This window comes from Astatotilapia calliptera, chromosome 5 (assembly GCF_964374335.1).
Source record: "Astatotilapia calliptera chromosome 5, fAstCal68.1, whole genome shotgun sequence".
Taxonomy (NCBI): Eukaryota; Metazoa; Chordata; class Actinopteri; order Cichliformes; family Cichlidae; genus Astatotilapia; species Astatotilapia calliptera.
The window spans coordinates 37,237,631-37,257,037 of NC_137426.1; the positions used below are offsets into that span (position 1 = coordinate 37,237,631).

General features: G+C 38.9%; 1 protein-coding gene across 1 annotated transcript; it reads left to right on the forward strand.

The window, feature by feature from the left end:
- The first annotated feature begins 3,662 nt into the window (after positions 1-3,662).
- On the forward strand, positions 3,663-11,293 carry LOC113023062 (C->U-editing enzyme APOBEC-2-like). Its single transcript, XM_026169132.2, has 3 exons — positions 3,663-3,821; positions 9,517-9,740; positions 10,599-11,293. Exons 1-3 carry the CDS (start codon positions 3,790-3,792, stop codon positions 10,904-10,906), a joined length of 564 nt encoding a protein of 187 aa, XP_026024917.2. The 5' UTR covers positions 3,663-3,789; the 3' UTR covers positions 10,907-11,293.
- Positions 11,294-19,407: the final 8,114 nt, after the last annotated feature.

Genomic DNA, 19,407 nt, shown 5'->3' on the forward strand with positions numbered 1-19,407 from the left:
TTGATTGATTGATTTTACGTGTTTTGGAGTTTCTACATTTTGGAGTTTGTACATGCTTCAGGGTTAGTATGTGATTTGAAGTTTGTATGTGCTTTGTCTTTAGGAGCCACCATAAATATACTTTTTTTTATTCACTCCACATAAAATCGAATAAATAAATCATATAATACAAAAATCAACTATTCACATTTCAACTTTAAACTATTTAAATTTTCCGCTTTTTCCTTTTACAAATTTAAAGTTAAACAACACAAACCACAACACAATTAAATATAAATTATAATATGAAAACAAAAAGAACATGTATATTCTGTCATATGGACCTGCATGAATAAACTTTCTGAATCCTTTATCATCTGCAACTGAAAATAGTTGTGGATGATTACTATACTTTTCTAATGTGATGTTGTTGTCCCTGGCTCTCTTTCTCTCTCTCTCTCCCTCCTGCTCTGTTCCTGTGCTACCGCCCCTAAAGCACAAGGCTCGCATGCTGAGTGAAGCGGAAAAAAGTGCGACAGAGCGGGTGAGAGAAAGAGAAAAAAAAACAAAAAACAGCTCGCGATAAGGAGCCGGCTCGCGTCGTTCACTTCAAAGACCCGGCTCTAAGAGCCATTTTGTTCGCGACCGACCCATCACTACTGAAATGGTTCATACCGATTGTTAGTTGACAAATGCTCAGTGAGCTGCTAAAAAAACAACTTTTTCATAGACCTTAGACAAAAAAGACAGATGTGAGATGGGTCTATAGTTTGCAGCCATGTCAACATCCAGTCTGAGCTTTTTCAAGATTGGTACTACCACAGGTGATTTAAAACATTCAGGGAAGACTCCAGTCGTCAGTGAAGTATTTAAAAGAAACAGAATGTAGAGTCCTAATACTGTCCTTTTAGTGACTGTAAATTTGATTCTTTTTACTGAATCGAGTTTTAATGAGTCACTCACCAAAGTGAATCGGGTTTTTTGACTCATTTGATTCACTGAGTCAGTTGACCAGAGAGTGCAAAAGATGTACATTTTCACTCAAACTTAATTTGTTTCTCTTTTCATGTAAATCCTACTGCTAAGATGAGTGATTCTAAAAGAAAAAAAACTATTTTATAGAGCAAAAAAAGCACAAATACATTTCTAAAATTAAGTAATTTCCTATCAAAATTGCTTAATAAACATTTATTTTGTTTATTTTTATTTTATTAGATTTTTCCTTAAATGCGTCAAATATATATTTTCTCATCTAAATGTCCACTGAGCTGTGAGCCAGGGGGCGGTAATGCGCCTTAACATTGGTTGCCAACCAAGAAGAAGAAGAAGCTGTGAGCCAGGAAGGAGGGGGTGAGTGAGTGAGTGATTCGTTCGCTCTATGGTTGTATCCCAATTCAGGGTCTGCAGCCTTAAAGGCCGCATTTTAAGGCCGATTACGTCACAGCGACTCGATGAAGGCTGTCCCAATTCAAAGGCTGCTCGAAATGTGGCCCTCAAATGTGTCCTTCATTTCCCTGAATTTTAAGGAATTTTAATGATTTTAATGTAGACTTCATGGTCCAACATATCCCAGAATGCATAGCACGGCAGTGGGTGTGGATAATTTTGCCGAAAAAAAACTGCAGATGAGGGCGGAATGATCAAAGCTCATGTAGAAACAAACACATGAACAAAAGATTTTCTCCTTCATTTCTGTCAAACAAAGCTGTATGACACGTTTCCAGCTGTTAGTATCATGGTTGCTAGGCAACCTGGGCAACACGACGGAGGCTAGATGGTCCCATTTCACAAGCCTCGCACTTCCGGCCTTAGCGGTCTTTGAGTACTCGGCCCTTGAGGATCGTTGAGGCCGCGTACTTTAAGGCTGCAGACCCTGAATTGGGACACAGCCAAGGATTCAGCACAGGAGGGAGGGGGTGAGTGAGTCCTGAGTGATTCGCTTACCCTACGATTCAGCACAAGAGGGAGGGGGTGAGTAGCTCAAATGTGCTGTTAGCAGAGCGATGCTACTGTGAACCGAGGAGCTATTGTCTTGATGAGCTTCTCCTCAGGGTTTTTTCTTCCAGTTCAGAGCAGAAATTTTTTTGTTAAGATACTGGATGTTGTGTTTTTCTCCACAATTTTAATTATAAGTTAGATACATTGCTGCTAACAGCAACAGGGATGAGTCAGTGAGTCAGTTGGGCTTGTGAATCATGATTCATGAGTCAGTAAAGTGATTCTCGAGTATTGAACGATTCATTCATGATTCGCGCATCACTAGTTCCTTAACACTTAGAGCCCCCGAGAGCAGCCATTTGGCCCAGGTTGGTAGAGGATCCAAAGAACAGGTTGTAGAACGAGCTGCATTTACAATCTTAGTTAATACAGACAGGGAAGTAACCTTGAAGTCAGAGAACAGTTTATCCAGGCTCCAGAAATCTAGAGGCCCTCCAGAGCACAAGATCCCAAGGAGGACCACTGAAGGGGTTGTCACCCCACCCTCCTAGAAAAGAGCTGAGGAGAGCCCCAGGCGGGGCAGTCACCTTGCAGGCACTGTGCACAGAAAGCTGTGACGATGTGCCCACAGGCTCCGCCAGCAGCCAGCTACGCCAGAGCAGACACACCCCCCCGGGCCCAGAGACCCGAGGGTCCCCCCACCACCCGGAAGCGGCCCGACTAAGCCATGGGCTGGTTCTTATAGAGTGCTATTCTGATCTCAGTACTCAAAGCAATTGATGACAAACATTTGACTTTTTTGTCAAAAGAGCAGCTGAATAAAAAAAATAAATGAATGTGAATGAATTCATTTGTGTGATTCTTTTTAAACAAATAACTTCAAAAAGTATGCTAAATGCTTCTACAATATAGGTGAAACTAAAATGAATGTGTTATAAGAAATACTCACATATATATTAGTTTAGCACTTTCTAAAGAGAATACCAAATGTGGTCTTTTCATACAGAGGTGGGCCCTGTTCTGACACCCTTTTTAATTCTATTCACACCCAGTCATGTGCTTCTAAGATACTAACACTGTAACTGAACAGTTTTCTGCTTTCTGAATATTTAGCCTCTTTCACCAGACATTCTCTTTTATCCAGAATGTCTCTCTGTGCCTCTTACAGTTACACTACATCACTGACAACAAATTTAGCAATGCTTCCCCCACTCTCAAGGTCTTTAAATAGCTGCAGCTCACAGACCGGGCAGCTGCTTCTGTGCGTCTTACTCTGGTTTGACCCAATTAAGCCTTTAAAGGCTAATCCCATTCCTGCTATTTTTAGATTAAAGTGCTGATAAAGTTTTTTTGTTTTTAAATATCTTTGCATTTCTGTTCCAAGAATAAATGTGGGTTGTCACCTATCCTATCTCTCAGAGATTTTTAGTTATTTGCTGTAATCTCTGTGAAATTGTTCCCCTTAGATTTCCTCACCTTGACACCAAACAAACAAATAAACAAAACTTAATATTAGCCAGATTTATCCTTTGAACTACTGTCTCACCTATATGGGCTGCTCCTTTTGACTCTCTCCTTCTCTCATTGGCTGCATTCCTTTCTTCTTTTTCTCAGCCCTGCCCCCATCTATCATTCTTCTCCTTCTTGCTCACTAGTCCTTACCTCCCTTGACAGTATATTTCTTTGGCCATGGATGAAAAATGTCAAACACTCGTGAAAAGAAGACAAAAAGAAGAAAATTAAGTTGCTGAAATCGCAAAGGATGCAAAAGAAAAAAAGAACAAAGAACAGGAAACTGTGGATAATAGAGAAGTTGCATCAGCTGAAGCAGCAACCACCAGTTGCCATACTGGAGATTTTCAGTTGGAGCCAATGGAACTACCTCCTTTTGAAATAATTACAGGGTAGGTTACCCCTTTGACAAATTTATTTTAAAATAAATGCATCTTACACAGTTTTTCTGTCTGTTTTTTCTGCGACTCTTTCTTAGATGTCTGTTACTGTAACATGTTCATTTTGCTGTGGTCTGCGTGGTGTTAGCTCTACTAGCCACTGAGCATGTTATGCGTTCTGTCCATCTCCCATATACTCTTCCAGTATTGCTCCATCTCCAACCTTGGTGGGGGTTTTTTCATATAGTTCTCCGGCCACTGACAGGATATTTTGTAGGTATTCCTTTCGTCATCGCAGTTTTCTGCAGTTCTGATAGTTGGCTAACTTCTCTCTGTGTTGCCTTGATCTAATCTGATTTTCCATGGATGATGATATCTCCCACCGATCTGGGACAATACTTGTCATGCATGGTTTTGTCCTACAGGCAGAAAATGCCCATGTGTTAAATTCAGCTTTGGGAAAAAACAATGACTTTAGAACATGTAAAACATCCATGTAAAACACCGATGACCTAACAACTCCCCAAAAATTAAGCCAAAATGTCTTTATCGCCCCCTGTTGTCTAGCTTCATAAACCCCGCCTCCTCCATATTAGTGGGAACAGCTTGTTCCTGATGGTCTTCTTCACCCATCTTTGTTCAGGGTGAATGTATCTGTAGATAATAATATGGACTCTGGATCCTGTTAACAAATAAAAAGATCTAATTACACTTATATGAAACCTGCTGCTATGTTTTTACATTGAACATTTTATTTAAAGTTCCCATGTTACCAGGCTGTAGAGTGACCTGTGAGTGCAAAATGGGTCTGATCCTCAGTCTTAGTTAAAATCCTAAAGGACAACATTTAATTTTCAGATATTTCTGACATTAACACTTCCTCTGGGCCTCTGTGCAGTGGGCAGCTGATGTCATCTCAGTCTAAAATAGGAGTGCCGAATCATTCGACTATATAGACTACAAGAGTAACACAGGTGTGAAGCATTGCTAACTAGCTAGCACAAGCCTCTAACACTGTGTGCATGCTAAACGGTTAATCTAGCAAAGTTCTTAATGATAGGAGCAACAAACTGATCAACTATAAGCTGTTAAGGCATATGTCTTTTTAATTATAGCAACGTGGTTGTATTTATCTTAATTTAGCAAGCTGTCAGTCACAGTAAACTAGAGATGGACCGATCCGATATACACTATCGGTATCGGTCTTAATCTGACCTAAATTACTTGTCGGATATCGGGGAGAAAAGTAATCCGATCCATTAAATAACACAAAAGCATCTCACAAAACTTGCAACAATGCATAGGCCAGGCCAACCTTAGCACGTTGGAGCAGTATGCGTCACGTGACAGAGCAGCTGTTGTGTATGAGACCTGTCGGGCAGTCTGGAGTTCACACTGTAAGCATCTGGAGCCTTGCTACACGCTGCCAAACCAAGTGTTGTGCTAAGGTAGGTATCCCCGACAAGATAAGTTACCCCTGTGTCACGAGCATTTGCTGGGCACAGAGATCCAGTTTACTCCGCCTCCATTACACACAATTAGACATGGAAGTAGTGATGTTTTAGTTTTTTGAAAAAGTGAAAAGTGAGTGTGGTTACATTACCATTCAGTTTGAGGGTTACAGCAGAAAATTATATATTTATTGTTCTCACGTGGTATTGTAGGGGATTATTCTAACAAATGAAGGACATTTTGCCTGATAATTAGTTTTTATCCTCCTGTAACTAAAACCTCCAAAGTTTCAGGAGTAGGTAGTCATTATAAGAAGTGTTTGTGAAATAAAAATCAAGAATGTGGGATACTGTTTGTCCGTGATTTGGAGCGCCCAGCATGTGCTCCCAACGCAAGAGAAATGGTTTCTATTGGGGATACCTACCTTGGAACGACACATGGCTAAACGGTTTCAGAATCAGAATACTTTATTGATCCCTGGGGGAAATTATTTGGTTTGGTGGTTCGGAAAAAAAAACTATGAAAAACACTTTTGTCATACATTTGTTAAGTGTTGTATAGAAATTACATGAAATTCTTTCTCAGGTTAAACGTGATAGAAGCAGCTTACACTGACATCCATCCTGATAACAGATGAGTATCGTGAAGCTGTGTTTGCATTTATTTGCACTGCTTTCCACTCTGGAAATCTATTTATGTTCAGCTTAAAGTATAGAAGGGTCAATTTTTTAAGTTGTTGAATACTAACTTTATTTTGTCCTAGTATTGCACTTCTTTTTTTCAGAACCAAAAAGTTTTTGAAATCTGCATAAAATTGTATTTTATGTTACTTTCTGAATATTTCTTTAAATACTTAGATTTAAAGTTCTGCTAAAAGTTTAAACAGAAAGATCAGTATTGCTGAACTGCGAAATATTTTGGGTCCAGTGTATTATTTGGATATGGGTATAACCTAGAATAGCTTTAGTGTTTTGTTTTTTCAAACTTGAGTATGACCCTATACAAAATGGAGTAAAACATTAAAAAAACAGTTTCATTGATTATAAAAGACTGTATCAGATTCATATCGGTATTGGCAAAAATCCAAAATTATGAAATCAGTATCAGACATAAAAAAGTGGTATGGTGCCATTTTTAAAGTAGAGCTGAGGTTTGTGGTTGGGGTTTGACGCAGTGACTCTACCTGAAGTCACTGCTGTGCAGAATCTGGCTCCAAATGTGCAACATGGCAGCCTGCACAAACAGGAAATTTTGGTTTCATTTCTGTGCAGTTGTTGGAAGTGGAACCATGTCATTCATCTTTTATACAGTCACTGGTCAAAAAGCAACCTGTTTTCACAAAGAAGTTTGGGATTTTTTGATATAAGGAAAAAAAAGACACTAAAAAAACAACAGACAACATCTTGATGCATTCTCAATCATCCAGGGAAGCAAATCTCCAAAAGTTGATTCTGTTCATCTGGACATAGCGTTTTGTGGGAGAAACGTTTCGTCATTAGTGTTTCATCCTTTCCTTCTTTCAATAACAAAGAAATATTAGCTTCACATAGCGTACGGGGAAATGCTTGAGTATGGAAAGAATGCTTAAACATTCTCAATAAAAGCGGGACCACCTTTTCAGAGTATTTTTTATACAATTCAATGCCAAACCCATCTGGGCCTGGGGACTTTCCATTGGGGAATGACTTAATAGCTTTTGAAACTTCTTCAATAGTAATTTCTGAGTTTAAAGCCTCTAGTGCAGCGTCATTCATTTTCGGGAGATCCAGCTTCCTTAACCAATCAGAAATATTGCCCCAAGATTTCGACATATAGAGCTCTTCATAATATTCTCTAAATCACTCATTAATAGCTTTAGGGCTGATTAAAATTTCGCCTGATCTTGATTTAAGGCCTCTCAGCTGCAGAGAAAGAAGCTTATGGGGTTTATCTCCAAACTCAAAATGCTTCTGTCTGATCCTAAATAACTGATTTGTTACTTGACTAGATAAAATTGTGTTATACACAAACTTCCTTTTAATGATGTCTTGAAACAAAGAGGGACAAGACGAGGCCTTGTGGTCCTGTTCTAACTGTGTTAATTCAATTTCTATTTCTAACAGGCGTTTCCGGCATTCTTTTTTTCCTCGAAGTTTCAAAAGAAATCTCCTTGCATTACCACTTTAAGTGTTTCCCATAAAATCGAATCAGAAACATCTTGTTTCCAAGAATTCTGATATTTTAGCTGTCATAAATTGGCAAAAGAATGTCTCAGACAGGAGTGACGGGTGAAAACGCCAGTTACCCTGTTGTTTCGTTCCACAGAAGTGGTTTGAGAGTGATCCGAGATCAAGATGTTGTGATAAGTTGAGCATACAACTTTAGACATCAATTTAGAATCAAGCAAAAAATAATCTATTCTGGAGTACGATTTGTGCACTTGTGAAAAATAAGAGTAATCTCTACCAGTAGGGTTACACAGTCTCCAAACATCAACTAGGTTAGTAGAACTCAACATATTATTCAGAACAGTCAAAGCGTTAATCAACTGGGAGGTTTGAGTAGAATCTATCCAAGTGTTTATCAAGTACACAATTAAAATCGCCTCCTAAAATTACATGAGTATCAGCGAGACTAGGTAACAAATTAAATATTTGTTAAAAGAAAGCTGGGCTATCAAAATTAGGACCATATAAATTCAATAAAGTAACATGGGTTGCATGAATATGGCCCGTCACCAGAACAAATCGACCATTCGGATCACTAACTAACTAACCGTGGACTCATGTCTAAATGGGACTGTTCTACGGATCAATATAGCCACTCCTCGGGCTTTACTGGAGAATGTCGACTGAAAAATATGATTAGTCCAGGAGCACCTGAGCAACCTCTCTTTAGTCTGTTTCATATGAGATTCCTGAAGATACACAACATCAGCAGCTAGCGATTTCAAGCGAGAAAAAAACCTTAGCTCATTTGTGCACATGCCCCATTCCTCGCACATTCCAGCTCACAAATCTAATGCCACCACTTAGCGATGATGAATTAGGATTCACTCCAGAAATAATAAATAGCAGTGTACACATGAATTGCCCTTGTATAACATTAATAAGTACAACATACCGACAACACAAAAAACATAACCCTCTTCCCCCCATCCCACTTTCCCAGACAAAGAAAAAACCCTGCATACTCACAGAGGGTCCACATGACCATTACGAACTAAACGGTCCAAGGTGACGAGCTTTCCAACCTCCCCCCACAAAAAAAGAAAAAAAAAATACCCTCAATGCCAACATAGTTGAGAGAAAAATGAAATAGTCACATACATCCCGATGCAATGAGTTTCAAATGAGATATCAGAGATGCCTTCCTGTATAGTTCCCAAAAAATCCTCAGCCTCACGGGGCGTGGTGAACGCTTTGACCATGGAGCCATGCGTTACCCGTAAACGCGCTGGATAGTAGAAACTACACGGAGCTTCAGCATCCATTAGGCGTTTACGCACGTCCTGGAAGACCTGTCGCTGTTTCACCACCTTCGTCGGGAAGTCAGGGAGGATGTGAATCGCCTTGCCATTAAAGTTCAAGGGAAACTGCTCCCGAGCAAGCTGTAGTGTCTTCTCTCTCACTTGAACGCGATGAATCCGCGCTATAGTTACCCGGGGATGATGATCGCCTCATTATCCGCTTGCAATTTTAAACATGTTTTCTCAACAAGGGAAAGACAATGGTGGTGATCAGAGCTAGCGTTTTCAACCTCCTGTAGCCAACCGCAGATACTCGTCTAAGATGCCTGTGATATAGCAAGAGACACTTCAAGACTGTCAAACCTTTCAGTCATCATGATATTTATTTTCTGAATTTCAGAAAGAACCTTGAAAAAACTTTTATCACCATTGTCCACGTCTTTAGCAGGCTCCGAGGTTAGTTCAGCTTCGTCGACTGGTTCAGGGGGAGCGGTGTTGGTCCTGTTCAGAGGCTTATCCTGCTTTTTAGCTTTTTCAGCTTTTAATTTGGGCATCCTGTTTGAGTTAGGAAACAAGTATTCTTCAGTGAAATCAGGAATTCTGAGGGATAAGGCAATAAAGTCCAAAATGTGAAGAGAGTATGAGGAGCTCCACAGAACCATGTCTACTCCATTCGGGGCTCACTAGCGCCCCCGTTTTTGACTATATATAAGACCATTTTGTTTCTTTCTCTACGAGATTGAAAAATGCATCTATAAAATATTATGTCAGCAAATGTTTTTTTTTCACTTATTCTGTTTTATACAGGGACAGGATAGATCCTTTTATCTATAAGTTCCAGTTCAAGAATGTTGAATACTCTTCAGGACGCAACAAGACCTTACTTTGTTACTTGGTGGATAAAGGAAACACATCAGATGGACTGCTAAGAGGCTACCTGGAGGATGAACATGCTGGGACTCATGCTGAGGAGGCCTTCTTCGCTCAGTGTTTGCCACATTGCAACCCTACAGTCAAATATACAGTCACCTGATACAATATTTGTTTAAAGTATCGTGTGGTCTTGAGAACGTGGCAGTTTAGTCGAAACTTATTTCTTGTTTCAGTCAGGTCAGAAGTCTCCATTTTAGACCCACTCACCTCTAGTTTCACCCTTCAAGGCAAAAATCATACATACAATAATGACAGGGGGAATTAAAACTATTAGTTACTAATATTAATGAAAATGAACATGGGTTGTTAACAGAACAGCTGGTTGAAGTTATTACATTTATCCAATCAAATAGTTTTCAGTGCACACTGAGCCTGAACCTGCTCAGCTAGGCTGTTTCATTAGACAAGATGGGTAAACACGCAAAAGGTGAAGGCATCTGCAGTATTTGAAACCTCAGCAAAATGGATGTTAAAATTGATCTCACTGAAACACTGCAAAAGAACTCAAAAAGACAACTCTATCAGGCCACCTTCTATTTGGTTTGGCTCCATAGAATACTGGTTTACATGTTTGATTAACAAGCAGCAGATCCCTCATTTGAGCTTGAGAGGAGACATAAATACCTTGAAGCTTTGTCACGAAAGGCATTCATTGTATGTAAAAGGCTGCAACATCTAAAAGTTTTTTTTTTCCTGCCTTTTTTAAAGCAAAATTCTGCTCCATACCAGATGGTGGCCTGGGTGGGCAGTTCAGTGTGAGACTCCTGTGTACCTGTGTAAAATGTGGAATATGTCTGAGCCCCACACTGTTCGTCTGGTATATCATTTGTTCTCAGACTATGAGACAATCAAACTAGATACAATAAAAGCATCCAGTGACATAAATTAGATTTTGCTGTATACTGACAAGTAAAAAGAAATGTATTTTAATTTGAATTCTGCCTTGTTTTTTTCCAGGTACGTGTCCTCCAGTCCCTGTTCAACTTGTGCTACAAAGATAGCTGAACTATTGACGGACCGGAAAAATCTTAAGTTGAATATCTTTGCTGCTCGGCTGTTTGAGTGGGAGGAAGGAGAGATCCAGGCTGGGCTGAGGACCCTGCACGCTGCAGGCTGTAAACTGAGGATGATGAAGCCTCTAGATTTCTCTTACACCTGCGATACATTTGTTGAGAATGAGGATCAGCCTCTGAATCTGTGGGAGGACTGCAAAGAAAATTACGAGTATTACCATGAAAGACTGTCTGATATTCTAACACCATAAATTCTCATTTTTAGCATTTTGCCTTTTTTAGAGCTATAAAGTTATGCAGTGATACTAAATCTGTTATCTGCTTTGGCATTATTTATCTTTAAATAACTTCTTTACAGTTCAGATCTGGTACAGAGAGATACACAGACAGAAACAGAGATATTTTTCATAACAAAAGCTGAAAATCCTAATTAAAAAATTTATGTATGTGTGGATCTAGCCTTAGTGTCGGTAGAAAACTGGGATTTATGAGATGGCCACAGTTACTAATGTTGCTTTAAGCAGATTATTGTTATTTGTTTGTTGTTGTTATCTGAAATTTTTTACATTTCAAATAACAAAGTTTCACTGCTCTGTCACCAGTTTACAGTAAGAAATAAAAAATATAAGGAAAGCAAATTCAAGCTGCTGGCTCTTTAACTTTTAGTAAAATTCATCCAGTTCAGTTGCACTCGCAAGCTCTAAAAACAAAAGATTCAAAAATGTTCTCTTCCTTTTTATGACTAGGATGAACCGTGAGTATGGTGCAAGTAACATGTTAATAAGAAGTCGTGTTTTTGCTGGAAACAATCAAGCAATTGCACACTAAGACCCACAACTAAGGTGCAATTACCCTGTAATCACATGCAATTTCAGGTAAAAAGTTAGGCTTTTGCAGGAATCAATGAAACCAATGCGCCTTAGTCTAAGGTTTTGGTCTCATCTGACCAGAGCAGCTTCTTCCACATGTTTGCTGTGTCCCCCACATGGCTTGTGGCAAACTGCAAACGGGACTTCTTATGGTTTCCTGTTAACAATGGCTTTCTTCTTGCCACTCTTCCATAAAGGCCAACTTTGTGCAGTGCACGACTAATAGTTGTCCTGTGGACAGATTCCCCCACCTGAGCTGTAGATCTCTACAGCTCGTCCAGAGTCACCATGGGCCTCTTGGCTGCATTTCTGATCAGCGCTCTCCTTGTTCGGCCTGTGAGTTTAGGTGGACGGCCTTGCCTTGGTAGGTTTACAGTTGTGCCATACTCCTTCCATTTCTGGATGATGGCTTGAACAGTGCTCCGTGGGATGTTCAAGGCTTGGGAAATCTTTTTGTAGCCTAAGCTTGCTTTAAATTTAAATAACTTTATCCCTGACCTGTCTGGTGTGTTCTTTGGACTTCATGGTGTCGTTGCTGCCAATATTCTCTTAGACAACCTCTGAGGCCGTCACAGAGCAGCTGTATCTGTACTGACATTAGATTACACACAGGTGCACTCTATTTAGTCATTAGAACTCATCAGGCAACGTCTATGTGCAACTGACTGCACTCAGACCAAAGGGGGCTGAATAATTACGCACACCCCACTTTGCAGTTATTTATTTGTAAAAAATGTTTGGAATCATGTCTGATTTTCGTTCCACTTCTCACGTGTGCACCATGTGTGCGCTTCACACTACATTCAGTCATCCACCCATTCACACACACATTCACACACTGGTGATGGCAGCTACATTGTAGCCACAGCTGCCCTGGGGCGCACTGATAGAGGTAATTATAGTTCAGTTATGTTCAGTTAGCCCTGCGACAGACTGGCGACCTGTCCAGGGTGTACCCCGCCTTTCGCCCTATGACAGCTGGGATAGGCTCCAGCGCCCCCCGCGACCCTGAAAAGGATAAGCGGAAGCGAATGGATGGATGGATGGATATGTTCAGTTACCAAAGTAATAAACGGTTAATATTCACATAATATCATGGTAGCAACAGTGGTTACAGTTGAGTAATATTACACTGAAATGTATGTAATTGGATAATAGGAGCCCAAAAACCAGGGACTATAGTCTGACAAACAGTTATTTCATAAATGTAAACTATAGTAGATAGGACAATGATTATGGGCAAACAGGTTTTCCAGCAGTTTGAGCTAAAAGTTTGAAATCATATTCAAAATGACAAAATGTAATCTTTAATTTTCGTTTCAACACATTAATCGCAATTACGTTGGCTATTGCATACACCTCAAAATCTGCTGGTTCTCAGTGAAATACGTTGTTTTTGTGCATCATCATATAGATAGATGTAATTCAAACATCTTTTATTCAGTTTGAGCTAAGAATTTCAAATTATACTCAAAATGACAAAATGAACATGTTTAAACAAGAACAGTGTCATTTCACTACATTAACTGCTATTATAAATTCTCAGGGAGTACAGCGGTCTCTCACAATAACGCGGTCCACCTTTCACAGCCTCGCTGTTTCGTGGATTTTTTTGTGCAATTTTGCATGTTTTCTTTCTTTCTTTTTTTTTCATTTACAGCGCATTTTGTTCTGCTTCCTGATTGGCTGTAGATCATTGTCAATCAGTCTCATGCCGTGTCTCCTGTACACTACAGAATGTGTTCAGCTTGTAAGATTTACATAGATCTTCGATTGCTAGCAGTGTGATTCTGAAGTGCTGTACTGTACGTTTATATGTTTTCTCCCCAACAAACAACAATGTTGATGAAACTTTTGCACTGTCAAAGGGACCTGCAGGTGCCTTTGGTTTCATTCTATAATACTGGACTTGTGTTTTTACACTCAAAAAAAATGAAATTGGGTGGTTGTTACATGTACAAGATTCAAACTTGTAATTTGAACTAAATAATTTCACGTTTCTATGGTGAACATAATTAAATCATGTAGCATCTGCATGAAATTCAGCAACTTAATTTGTTCTTGTTGAGGTGACATGATACAATCTTGTTGTAAGAGTGGTTAGTTGCCTGGACTCACAAAATTTACAAGATCACATTAGACGTCAAACTGCAGGAAAATGGCTGGAATTTTAAGAGGCAGACAACTACACCACACCACGTGTATGCTATCGCTATTTATTGTGGTTTAACCTCTCAAGGACAAAAATGTACAGAAAATTCTGCATCAAGCCTTGTAATCATAGGTTTCCTAGTTTTGATAAGCCTGGATTTGGTTTGGTGGTGTGATGGTTAGTGCTGTTGCCTCTTAGCAAGAAGGGCATGGGTTCAAATCCACAATCTGGTTGGTTTGCAGTGGGTTATTAGAGTGAGCTTAATTGGTCATTCTAAATTATCCATGAATGTAAGTGCAGATGATTGTTTATCTCTATGAAATCATCAACTCCAATATTGGTTCATTAAGCAAGACTAGCAGTAATTGCCTTGATTAACAAAGTAGTTGTTCAAACAACAAGATTGTGTTTTCCTGAAGTGTTTAACTTGTGTAAAATGAATTAAAACAGATTTCGCTTTACATACTTCAATAAATCACTTCAAATCAATGCAAGTATACTATGTTGATCCAATGTAATCTGATTACATTAAACCACCAAATGTCAAATGCATTGGTTTGCCATGGTCAAAAATGGGTTATTGTACTTGGTTAAATCACGTGGAAAAAGGTGCCATGATTAAATTCAACATCATTCAACAACAGATTTTTTCGAGTGTACGAAGGTTTGAACTTTGAGAGTTTAAACAAGAGAGAAAAGTGTGAAAATGTTCATGCCTGTCTGAGAAAAGTGTATAAAGTGTAGTGAGGGTTTTACAGCCTTAAAACATCTATAATAATTGTAAAAATACAGCTGGCTACTTTGTGGATTTCACTTATTGCGGGTTATTTTTAGAACGTAACTACCGCGATAAACGAGGGACCACTGTACACGTCAGAATCACTTGTTCTCAGTGAAATATGGTCTTTTAATGCATCATCAAAAAAAAAAAAGTAAGTAAGAGGCTAACAAACTGTTTTCTGAAGCGCTGGTGCCTCTATTAGAAAAACAACACAGTGCTTGAGAAGCACTATGCTGAGGCTTGGTTCATCTAACCCGAGTCACGTCACTGCTTTCAGTACCTGATTCAATGGTTTAATGAAGTAAATCATTGGTGGGATCTTTGGTACGTTTTGTGATGATTCTGTGCGAGAGATAGTGAACCAGTGTGCGAGATGTCATGGAGCCAGCGAGGAAGAGAGGACTTTCTGCCTATTCCTAAATAAAAAACAAACAAATAGAATAACTTTATATGTTTTGTGTTTTTATTTTACCAGTTCATTACAAATCCTGCTCACAGGTCACAAACATACATAAGAAATACACTACACATAAAAGTTATAATAGAGTATATCAAATGTACCTGTCCACTGGATAATTACATAACCACATGGAGGCAGGACATCACAGCACACTCCCAACCTATTGTAACAGTCTCTTGTAAATTATTATACATAATGTCACAATCAAAGAGAGACCATACCATGGTACATGTTTTAAACAAGGAAGGTTCATTCATCAAAATTATTTCATAGTGAAACAGACATAACATAAACAGTATCCCGATATCAGACAGAACTGTCACGTGATATTATACAGAAGTTGTCAACTCAGCTCTCTTGAGTGGGCAATTGTAACAAAATCGTTGATTGCAAGCTGTAGATTCAAGCAGCTCTTCATATTTTTGTCCAGCAGATGGCACCAAAGAGGACTGTGTAAAAGCTTTGAGTAATGAACCCTTTTTCAATGCTTCAGAAAGCATTATTTGGCCACCACTAGTAGTACGTGATCATCTACACATTTTTTCTTTTCACGACATTGTTTTTTTTAGCAGAGCCAAGAAGGCTTCATCTGTTTAAAAATTGTCCTTCAATATAGTTTGTCAACAGAGATTATTGCATTCCGGGTTTTTTTTAATAACTTGCTTTCTTATGAGGACCAGGTGTTCGTTGTGCAACAGTTTAACAAACTGGCATCAGCACTGATAGCTTTTGATCTCAAGAAATAATGTGTCGCTAACCTGAGATGAAGAGGTTGATTTTGTCTGGGTTGGCAAATTGGTGAATGAGTCCAGTCATTGAGGGTGTTTTGATGAGGATGCAGCTCCATTTTTTGTCTTTTTCTTCTCCATTGTAATATTTGCTAATGGGATGAATAAATATAGTATTTCAGCTCATCCAGGTTGAAATCAGGAGTTAATGTAAAAAAGTGTGAAGAGAATGTGTTTATTCTGCTGGATTGTTTCAGAAGTGGTCCTTCTCAATGTCATGCCCTTCTAACAAGATGCACTCATAACAAAATTTCAATTGTCTAGTAGAGCATGAGGATGGCAGAACCACGATGAGTTGCTAGCTGCCCATTACAGTTTAACCAGAGGAAGGAAGTAAAGAAGTGCATATACAAATGATAGGGAGAACTTTCAGGTATCTTTACTTTACTTTAGTAATTGGCGATCGTGGCTCAAGAGTTGGCAGGTTGTCTTGTAATTGGAAGGTTGCCGGTTCGAGCCCCGATTCCGACAGTCTCGGTCGTTGTGTCCTTGGCCAAGATACGTCACCAGTTGCCGACTGGTGGTGGTCAGAGGGCCCGGTGGCGCCAGTGTCTGGCAGCCTCGCCTCTGTCAGTGCGCCCCAGGGCAGCTGTGGCTACAATGTAGCTGCCATCACCAGTGTGTGAATGTGTGGGTGACCGAATGTAGTGTGAAGCGCATTGGGGTCCATAGGGACTAAGTAAAGCGCTATACAAATACAGGCCATTTACCATTTTAATTATTTTTTGAGAACTTTTAATCTCTACATTTTAAAGAATATATCTGTACTCTATTTTTTGGGAGCCTTTTTCAACTTTATTCGATAGATACAGTGAAGAGAGGACAGGAAGGTAGGGGCAGATGAAGAGGGCAAGACATGCAGCAAAGAGCTGCGGGTCAGACTAAAACTCGGGCCAGCCGCTCTCAACCATATGGCATGTGCTGACCCGCTCAATGCACTAAGCTAAACCAGCATCCCAAAAGTCTGTACTTTTTACTCCCTACATTTTCAAAATAGGCTCTGAGGAGAGTTTTTTCATGTCACTGCTAGCCTTTGTACATCAAACTGATTTGAGCCTAAAAATTAACACTTGGAAGACAATATTAATTGTGTATTAATTGTCAAGACATTTTGCATCAAAAGTGATTAAAGAGACAAAACCATGTGCCCTATACAGGGGCTAAAGTTAGTTGTTGTTGTTGTTTTGTTTTTAGGCACAACACCAAAACGAGTGCAGATGTCTATAAGTTACAGTTACCATACTTATATAAAGCATCTAGGTAGTGCTACAAACGAGTAGTGAGAGAAGCATAAAGGGAGTCATGTTTTTTAAGTTGCAGGTAACTTTAAGTTCCGCGTTTCTATCAGCTCAGCAAACATAAACTGTTTGGGCCTACAGTTTGTCTGCTGGCTAAAGGTATACCAGCAGTTTTTCACAAAGGTAAAGACAGGACAGGAGATGAGGAAGAGAATTTATATTTAAAGATAAGGACTGCTCATTGGTGTTTGATAACTGGCAATTTAAAGCTTAAATATAAGTCCTCACGTTTTTAAATCAGATATTGGGTCTGCACATATGGAACACCAGGACTGCCATAATGAATTAATTAAATACACCATTAAATAATTAATTAAATGTGGCAATAATTAATTACAATTGTAAATAATTAATAAAAATGGGAGATAATTAATTAAATAAATATTTTTGACAGATTTAATTAATTATTTATTTATTTCACATTTTAATTAATTATTGACACATTTAAATAATTATTTAATGGTGTATATATTTAATTCATTTTGGCACTATTGAGTCCTTCAGGTCTCACCACGAATTTATTTTATCTGTCAACCTCAGGGGGCGGGGTTAACACTGATCCAGTAAAAACCATTGCTTTGGCCTGGTGGCCATTGTTTTTAGCACACAAGAACCAGCATGTTGAAACTAACAGAACTGTACTTTGAAAAACCCTGTTTGTGTGTCACCAAATACCGCTTTAATATTTTTTAGCCGAGAATGTAGTGGTTTAATCTTCAGATATCTGGTTGGTTTGTCAAGATACAGCCTCTTTGCAAAAGTGCTTCGATAATTTTGGAGATGTCTGCCCAGTCTCACGGCAAAGCGTGGGATAGACCCGCTTGCTTTGTAAGCAATCGAGCTGTTATTACCGCCGACAAAATGCAGGTCCCGGTAGTCAGCTGCCATACACTGACTTCATTTACTGAGGTTATATTTATCGGGTTTTTATTTCCTGATGTTCGTATGTGTCATACCTGTTTCAGTCGCCAATTCTGAATTATAACTAACATTAAAAACATGTTTAAGGAGGAGGGAGAGCAAATAAATCTGATTCACATCTGATCTTTGGGTTTTTGTTCAATAATCAGCATGACCTGTGTATAAACGCATAAACTTTATTAAAAGAGATAACATTGGTTTTCTGTCATGTAGTAACTACTAGGTTTAACTGTACAAAGGTTGTTCGACATATGAAACACATACTTCATGATGTTCAGCTGATATTTTTATTGCAAATATTAATCATGAGGGTAAACGGCCCTGTACACCATGGAGCCAGGTCAGCACGATATCTTCTGCTCTCTGATTTAACACAGAGTTTCCCAGCTTGGTCACATGAAAGTGTCGGCAGCATCAAACTAATCTAACAGTCATCTACGAATAATTCACGGATCATATCAATATGATTTTACAGAAAATCATCCTTATTACTGCCAACTATTCCAGAGACGTGAAAATCTACAGTATAAAGAACAAAAATACAGCAGTCTAACGCAACACTGTAACAGAGATGAACGCATCAGTTTGTCGCAGATCAAAGTGGAATGAATGTGATTGGTTGAACAGATGTTCATGATCTGTGTTACCTCCATTTTCATCAGCATAAGAGACTCAGCAGCAGATTAGAATAACATTTATACATTTGATAAATCAATCAAACCTGTTCCGACAATTTGAGTTTGTATTCCCTCAGCTGCAGACTCGCTGCTGTTTAAGTGTTTGAGAGGAAGATTAGATAGAAAACAAACGTCAAACATAGACTCAGTCTATGTACACATTTGATATGAGGCCAGTACGTATAGTTGCTGTGTCCTGTTTTAAGATCATATATGTAAAATTGTTGTCTGACCTGCGTCCAGCTGCTCAGAGTCTGTGGTTACCATGGTTACTGCATAAGCACAGGTCATTTAAACAGCTGGCACTGCGAAAACCTACAGACGACATGAGTGTTTATGTTTGTCATTGCAAAAGAACTGTCTGAATGGTTAACTGAAGTTAACTTGGATAAATTATAGTTAAGGAGTATCACAGATAACGCCTACGTGAGCTGTGCGACTGTTCACCACTACACTGAAATAAGTAGGCTATTACTGAAATACACGTGCTATGTCATAAACTATGATATAAATAGGGAGGTCCTATTAACATGTTTAGTTTTAGAGGACACCTTCCTGCCTTTAGTCTCATTTATGAGCAGTATTAGTTTCTTCTACCCTCCAGAAGTCTGCACGATGTGTTTTATAGTTTCTAATAATCCTTTGACAGTTAAACATAACATGACCGAAAAAGAAAATCGGGAAAAAAAATCACACAAATTGTATGTTAACCTCGTTTATTTTTAGTTAAGTAAACTCTAAAAATTCTAACCGACAGCTGGTGCTTAGAATACAGTTGAATAACTATTAAAAAACAGATGATATAA

Coding starts and splice junctions, on each gene's coding strand:
- LOC113023062 (XM_026169132.2), top strand. CDS start 3,790: ATGGAACTACCTCCTTTTGAAATAATTACAGG. Junction 3,822..9,516: donor CCTTTTGAAATAATTACAGG/GTAGGTTACCCC, acceptor TGTTTTATACAG/GGACAGGATAGATCCTTTTA. Junction 9,741..10,598: donor AGTCAAATATACAGTCACCT/GATACAATATTT, acceptor TGTTTTTTTCCA/GGTACGTGTCCTCCAGTCCC.